General features: G+C 39.3%; 1 protein-coding gene across 1 annotated transcript in view; it reads right to left on the bottom strand.

Annotated features, from left to right (window-relative positions):
• The window catches only part of PIK3C2A (phosphatidylinositol-4-phosphate 3-kinase, catalytic subunit type 2 alpha), a 146,691-nt gene that overhangs the window by 11,790 nt on the left and 126,574 nt on the right, over positions 1-8,327 (bottom strand). The window contains exons 23-25 of the mRNA XM_011937522.1: positions 4,686-4,855; positions 3,603-3,759; positions 2,184-2,293 (exon numbers count right to left, since the gene is read on the bottom strand). Coding sequence (XP_011792912.1) covers positions 2,184-2,293; positions 3,603-3,759; positions 4,686-4,855 — 437 coding nt within the window. The remainder of the gene's footprint in view (positions 1-2,183; positions 2,294-3,602; positions 3,760-4,685; positions 4,856-8,327) is intronic.

Raw genomic sequence — 8,327 nt, forward strand, 5'->3', positions numbered from 1 at the left:
AGGGGAGTGGATCACTTGAGGCCAGGAGTTCGAGACCAGCCTGGCCAACATGGCAAAACCCTGTCTCTACTAAAAATAGAAAAATTAGCCAGGTGTGGTGGTATGCGCCTATAATCCCAGCTACTCGAGAGGCTGAGGCAGGAGAATTGCTTGAACCCAAGAGGCAAGAGGTTGCAGTGGGCTGAGATTGCGCCACTGTACTCCAGACTAAGTGGCGGAATGAGATTGTCTCCAAAAAAAAAAAAACTCACAAAGTAATCCAAATTTTAAAAATCCTCTCCTATCGAACAGTAGAATTGTAGAATTCCATGTCAGACTCCTTCAGGTAATCATATTTTCATTCAGTTGGAAAAAGAAGTTTTGACAGGATGGAGAGTTTGGAAAGTAGGTCTGGAAAAAACATTTTAGGCAAGCAAAGGAAACAAGTCTCAGAAACAAGGTTAAGGAAGCTAGAAAGAAGGATATTCAAAAAGAGAAGTGAGAGAATCTCAAACACAGGCTTTTACCCCACTATGGACTGAATGTTTGTGTTCCCTCAAATTCATATGTTGAAGCCCCAACCAACACTGCAACTGTATTTAGAGATAGGACCTTTATGGAAGTAATTAAGGTTAAATGAGGTCATAAACAGTAGAGCCCTAATCCAATAGGAGTGTCCTTCTAAGAAAAGATGAGAGAGCTAGCTCTCCCTACCATGTGAGGACACATTGTGAAGGTGGCCATCTGCAATCTGGCAAGAGAGCCCTCAACAGTAATGTAATCAGCTGGCACCTTGATTTTGGACCTCCTAGACTCCAGAACTGTGAGAAAATAAATATCTGTTGTTTAAGCCACCAGTCTATAGTATTTTGTTATGGAAGTCTGAGCAGGCAGGTGAATACATGCCTGCTTTGTAGTTTTGCCCAGGGGAGCCAATGAATCTCTTTTAAAAAACAAAGCAAAAGAAAACCAATCAATATCTAAATTTTCAGGATTAGTTTGGAAGGCTATACAAAAGTCAGCTTCCTTCAATTCATTTCAACCCAGACTCTTGAGACTAGGGAAGTCCAGCCAATGTTTTATACCTCTTCTCCACTGAGAGGAAGAAGGCAAGAGAAAAAGGAGAGAAGAACATGAGCTCAGGTACCCCTCCCTGCTAAAGTATTGTGATGATGTGGCAGCAGTAGTCAGTAACCAGCCTGATCACCAGACCTTTAGAACATATTTGTCAAGAAGATCTGTTTTTGTTTTTCTTTGTTTTTTTTTGAGACAGAGTTTCGCTTTTGTTGCCCAGGCTAGAGTGCAATGGCGCAATCTCGGCTCACCACAACCTCCATCTCCCAGGTTCAATCGACTCTCCTGCCTCAGTCTCCTGAGTAGCTGGGATTACAGGCATGCACCACTATGCCCAGCTAATTTTGTATTTTTAGTACAGACTAGGTTTCTCCATGTTGGTCAGGATGGTCCTGAACTCCCGACCTCAGGTGATCAGCCTGCTTCGACCTCCCAAAGTGCTGGGATTATAGGTGTGAGCCACTGCGCCTGGCCGCAAGATCTGTTTTTAAAGCAATAACAAATTCAAGTACCAGTCATTGGTATATGTGTTTCAAGTAGTATGTCATATAATAGTTTACTTGGAGTAGTGACCAGGGTTTGCTGGATTAAAAACACCAAAGGTCTCCATGGAAATTGTTAAGACAAAATCCTGAAAAATAGATTAGTACAGATAACATTTTAGAAAGAGACTTTAATTAGCTGGGCTTAGTGGTATGTGCCTGTAGTCCCAGGTATTCAGGAGGCTAAGGCAGGAGAATCGCTTGAACCCAGGAAGCAGAGGTTGCAGTGAACTGAGACTACGTCACTGCACTCTAGCCTGGATGAAACAGCAAGATTCAGTCTCAAAATAAAAAATTAAAAAAGATGGTACATGGCACTGTAGAAAAATGTTTTTATCATTGAAATTACATATTAAATAAACTTTGAGATATTTTGAGAGAAATAAGTATATTTTAAAAAATATTACTGCAAATCCTTTGCATTTATTAGCAAATAAACTTTTGACAGCCTACTATGTGCAATTACTGTGAATCAGAATTTGTTCCTATAAATCAGAATTTTGATAAATAGCATTTGTTTAAACTAAGGTAAAACAAATCAAAGCAAAATTTTATGTTCCTTCTGCAATACACTTAAATATGCTTTACCTAGTAAAGAAAATTGTAGCTTCCGCATCTGTAGTTTGAGGTTGAAGTGCATCTCTAACATATTTCAAATCCTGAATACTTGTAAGTTCTGGTAACCCTGAAGGAATCATCTGTAGAAGAAAACAAAAAGTTCTGTGCATTAAATTTTTTAAAAAATTTGTTCCTCACTCCTTCCTGTGGGCTGCTCAAGTAATCAGAACTAAAGCAAACAAAAACCATTAGTCTTGAGGGATTCATTAGTGTATTGGGGACCTAGGTGATTATCTTACAAATAAGGAAATGGATGCCAAGGAAGTCAAGCAATTTGTTGGTGGTCACAAACCCGGTTTATAGGATTAAACCTGTGAGATCCAGATCTCCTTTTGTCTAGGCTCTTTCTTTGGGGAAGTGGGGAGGAAGGCAGCAGGGTCTCACTCTGTCACCCAGACTAGAGTGCAGTGATGCGATCTTGGCTCACTGCATCCTCTGCCTCCCAGGTTTAAGCAATTCTCATGCCTCAGCCTCCTGAGTAGCTGGATCACAGGTATGCACCACCACGCCCGGCAAACTTTTTTTTTTTTTTTTTGTATTTTTGATAGAGATGGGGTTTCGCCATGTTGGCCAGGCTGGTCTCGAACTCCTGACCTCAAGCAATCTGCCTGCCTTAGCTTCCCAAAGTGCTGGGATTACAGGCATGAGCCACCATGCCCGGCCTAGGCCGCTGTTTTTACTTTTATAGATTTAGGGCATACAAGTACAATTTTGGTACATATATGTATCACATAGTGGTAAAGTCTGGGCTTTTAGTGCATCACTTGAATAGTATACACTGTACCCACTTCTTCTCATCTCCCATCCGCCATCCCCCTTCCTACCCTCCCAAGTCTCCAAGTGTCTATTATTCTACTCTTTATGTCCATGTATACATATCATTTAACTTCCACTTATAAACTTTCTGAGTTATTTCACTTAAGATAATTGTAGCCTTCTGTTTATTACCGTATCAATTTAGTCACAATAATCATAGTGGGTTTGTGTTTTTTACTTTTTACTTAACTATAATATATACCGAGGAAAGTACAGAAATCTTCATTGTACAGCTGAGTTAATGTTCACAATTCATACCCATATTAATACACAAAACATTCATTAGCATCTCAGATGCCTGTCTTGGGGTCCAGTTACTAATACTTTCCATCCCAAGGGGAGCCACTCTACTGACTTATTTTTTGTATTTTATACAAACAGAGTCAGACAGTAGGTCCTCTTGTGTCTGGCTTATTTCACATGGCAGTAAGTTTAAAATATTTGAGCAATAATGTATCTGACATTTGTGACTACAGCAAATTTTATTCCAAAATCACAAAATAATCTTTTTTAGGTATTGAAACATAGATGCATTAATATAAAACTAATTAAGTGCTTAGAAAGAATAGTTACCAGTGAAAGGAGGTTAAGAAAAAGGTTTGTCTGCTTTCTTATCAAGTTGTAGGCCTGACAGCAGAGGTCCACAAACAACTGAAAACGAATGGTGGGCTTTTCACCCCCATTAATGACATATGCCATATCAGAGGTCAGCACAAAAGGAGCCCGATCCCTATTTAAAATGAAAGTACATACAAAATATTATTTACAGAAGATACTCCAATAGTGCTATTACATGATTATTAAACTAAGCTATCTGAGGTACAGCCATTTCTAACTAGGACACTTAATACCACACACTTTTGAATTTCCATAATTCTTTAAAATAACATTTTCAAGAAAGCTATCACATAATAATCTCATTATTTAGAGAGAACTTATGTACGAAATTTCCTTATATATGAAAATAAGGTGATAATTATAAATCCACATACCCAAAGAGAGATCAAACAGTAGTTACAAACATAGAAAACTACTTACTGCTGTTATATACCCACGAAACCATTTCTTCCTAAGAGTTACTGCTAACTAGATAAAAAAATATATATGTACTTTAATTCATTTCAACAAAGTTTAGCCGGGCGTGGTGGCTCAGGCCTGTAATTCCAGCACTTTGGGAGGCTGAGGTGGGTGGATCACAAGGTCAGGAGATCGAGACCATCCTGGCTAACACAGTGAAACCCCATCTCTACTAAAAATACAAAAAAATTAGCTGGGCATGGTGGCAGGCGCCTGTAGTCCCAGCTACTCCTGCAGGCAGGAGAATGGCATGAACCCAGGAGGCGGAGCTTGCAGTGAGCCGAGATCGCGCCACTGCACTCCAGCCTGGGCGACAGAGCAAGACTCTTTCTCAAAGAAAACCAAAAAAACAAAACAACAACAACAACGAAAAAAAAACAACAACAACAAAGTTTATACACACACACATTCTTGTCTACCAGGTAAGGTCACATCTTTGGGCCTTTTTCATCCCCAGTTACGTTCAAATGGAGCCACAAGGCAAAATGCAGAAAGCAAAAGGCAAAGCTTGAGACAAACATTAATTTGTGAAATAAGAAGTGCCTCATTTCTTTGGCAACAGCAATAATAACATTATACCTTTTGAAGCTGCCAAACATCTGTGCATGTCCCAAAAACTTTCCAAAGTCAATGTGAAACATGTGTCCTGTGCTTCGAAGCATTATATTGTCATTGTGTCGATCACAGATGCCTAAAACATAGGTGGCTACACAGCATCCAGCACAGGAATAGATAAAGTTCTCTGAAGCCTATAAAAAACATATACAATTATTTTAGAAAATGGATTATTTTTAAAGGAGGCAGAGTTTATAAGTATTAAAGTAATTTATCACTCTTTTAAAAACACTATTGTAATCCACTCTCTCAATAGCATACAAACTGGGATATAGTAATAAAAGCCAATCTTTTCATATTTCAAAAACAAAAACAGTCTTCTAAGGGTGGTTACTGCCCCTTCGCTAGCTTTTCTCTTTTAAAAGTCTAGGATCCCTACCAGTCCCTACTTAGGTACATGCTGCCTTCGAACAGCTTTTAAGCGTCATGTTTGTGGAATCCTGCACCTCACTGACGCTGCTGCTTAGAATCGGGGAGGTGCAGGATTCCACAAACATGATGGATAGAAGATTTTTGCTTTTTTTCCTCTGCCTGCAGGGAAGACATGTGTAGGGAAAATCAGCTTATATCTGAAAACATCCAAGAATACAAGTAATGTGTTTGTTTCCCATGTGGTGATTTCCTGTGTGTCATCTTAAGTACTCCCTCTCCTGGGGATTATTAAAATTACTAATATAATATCACATAGAAGGATACAGCAAGACACACACAATGAGGTTTCTCTTTAATATAAAGAATGTGTATTTAGCTTATTTATACAAAATAATGTATTTCTGAGTGGTACATTCATTTGGCCTGACTTGCCCATGTAGTTAATTTCCCAGAAATCATTACCAATGATGATAACAGCAAATGTTTATACAGCATTTAGCACAAACCAGGCACTTCTCTGTGTGTATGTGTATATATGTATGTGTGTGTATATACATTAACATATTTAGAAGAATCTCACATCAATCAATGACTTCGGTACTATCATTATAACTATTGTACAGATGGAAAACTGAAACAGAGAGGTTGTTTGCCCAAGATTATTAAGTAGCAGAGTGAGGATTCAAATCCAGGCAATATGACTTCACTAAGTTACATTCCCTCTTACTAATTAAATCACATTAAAAAGCCAAATTCATAAAAGATGCTTAATGTATGCTACTTGGCAATTATTTCCTTACCAGGAATCACAAAAGGGCCAACATTACTAAAACAAGTACTGGCTTCTGCTGCACTGCTTTTTTTCCCCAGACCACAAAGAAGTATGAAAAGGGAGTGATCTCACAGTTTAAAAGATCTAACAAAGGTCAAAATTCCCCTGCATTAGCTTTGTAGGTCAACAGATGGCACGTGTATGTCTATAAAGGTGATCCATTAATGAAACATAAAATAGGCAGCTTCATGACATTAAAACGGGAGTCTTCCTACATCATCACTCAGTTTTCTTGGGTCTTCCTTAGGCCAAGTTAGGATCATTAGAGGGCTTATGTCCTGAAAAATTGCCCTTTCCTCATATGTAATTCTAAATAATAGCAAAACAGAAAATTGATGTTTCCAATAATAAGAGCTATCAATTATACAACTTTCATTATGCAGTGCTTCATATACATTAAGTCATTTAATTTTCACAAAAATCTCAATGCTTATGTTTACAGTCATAGTATAGGCTATAATACCATAATATATACAATACTTTATAGCAGAGGTCACTGAGGCACAAAGATGGTAAATAATTTGCATAGGTTGGGTGCGGTGGCTCATGCCTGTAATCCCAGCACTTTGGGAGGCCAAGGGGAGTGGATCACTTGAGGCCAGGAGTTCGAGACCAGCCTGGCCAACATGGCAAAACCCTGTCTCTACTAAAAATAGAAAAATTAGCCAGGTGTGGTGGTATGCGCCTATAATCCCAGCTACTCGAGAGGCTGAGGCAGGAGAATTGCTTGAACCCAAGAGGCAAGAGGTTGCAGTGGGCTGAGATTGCGCCACTGTACTCCAGACTAAGTGGCGGAATGAGATTGTCTCCAAAAAAAAAAAAACTCACAAAGTAATCCAAATTTTAAAAATCCTCTCCTATCGAACAGTAGAATTGTAGAATTCCATGTCAGACTCCTTCAGGTAATCATATTTTCATTCAGTTGGAAAAAGAAGTTTTGACAGGATGGAGAGTTTGGAAAGTAGGTCTGGAAAAAACATTTTAGGCAAGCAAAGGAAACAAGTCTCAGAAACAAGGTTAAGGAAGCTAGAAAGAAGGATATTCAAAAAGAGAAGTGAGAGAATCTCAAACACAGGCTTTTACCCCACTATGGACTGAATGTTTGTGTTCCCTCAAATTCATATGTTGAAGCCCCAACCAACACTGCAACTGTATTTAGAGATAGGACCTTTATGGAAGTAATTAAGGTTAAATGAGGTCATAAACAGTAGAGCCCTAATCCAATAGGAGTGTCCTTCTAAGAAAAGATGAGAGAGCTAGCTCTCCCTACCATGTGAGGACACATTGTGAAGGTGGCCATCTGCAATCTGGCAAGAGAGCCCTCAACAGTAATGTAATCAGCTGGCACCTTGATTTTGGACCTCCTAGACTCCAGAACTGTGAGAAAATAAATATCTGTTGTTTAAGCCACCAGTCTATAGTATTTTGTTATGGAAGTCTGAGCAGGCAGGTGAATACATGCCTGCTTTGTAGTTTTGCCCAGGGGAGCCAATGAATCTCTTTTAAAAAACAAAGCAAAAGAAAACCAATCAATATCTAAATTTTCAGGATTAGTTTGGAAGGCTATACAAAAGTCAGCTTCCTTCAATTCATTTCAACCCAGACTCTTGAGACTAGGGAAGTCCAGCCAATGTTTTATACCTCTTCTCCACTGAGAGGAAGAAGGCAAGAGAAAAAGGAGAGAAGAACATGAGCTCAGGTACCCCTCCCTGCTAAAGTATTGTGATGATGTGGCAGCAGTAGTCAGTAACCAGCCTGATCACCAGACCTTTAGAACATATTTGTCAAGAAGATCTGTTTTTGTTTTTCTTTGTTTTTTTTTGAGACAGAGTTTCGCTTTTGTTGCCCAGGCTAGAGTGCAATGGCGCAATCTCGGCTCACCACAACCTCCATCTCCCAGGTTCAATCGACTCTCCTGCCTCAGTCTCCTGAGTAGCTGGGATTACAGGCATGCACCACTATGCCCAGCTAATTTTGTATTTTTAGTACAGACTAGGTTTCTCCATGTTGGTCAGGATGGTCCTGAACTCCCGACCTCAGGTGATCAGCCTGCTTCGACCTCCCAAAGTGCTGGGATTATAGGTGTGAGCCACTGCGCCTGGCCGCAAGATCTGTTTTTAAAGCAATAACAAATTCAAGTACCAGTCATTGGTATATGTGTTTCAAGTAGTATGTCATATAATAGTTTACTTGGAGTAGTGACCAGGGTTTGCTGGATTAAAAACACCAAAGGTCTCCATGGAAATTGTTAAGACAAAATCCTGAAAAATAGATTAGTACAGATAACATTTTAGAAAGAGACTTTAATTAGCTGGGCTTAGTGGTATGTGCCTGTAGTCCCAGGTATTCAGGAGGCTAAGGCAGGAGAATCGCTTGAACCCAGGAAGCAGAGGTTGCAGTGA

Source organism: Colobus angolensis, unplaced genomic scaffold (assembly GCF_000951035.1).
Source record: "Colobus angolensis palliatus isolate OR3802 unplaced genomic scaffold, Cang.pa_1.0 Scaffold164, whole genome shotgun sequence".
Lineage (NCBI taxonomy): Eukaryota > Metazoa > Chordata > Mammalia > Primates > Cercopithecidae > Colobus > Colobus angolensis.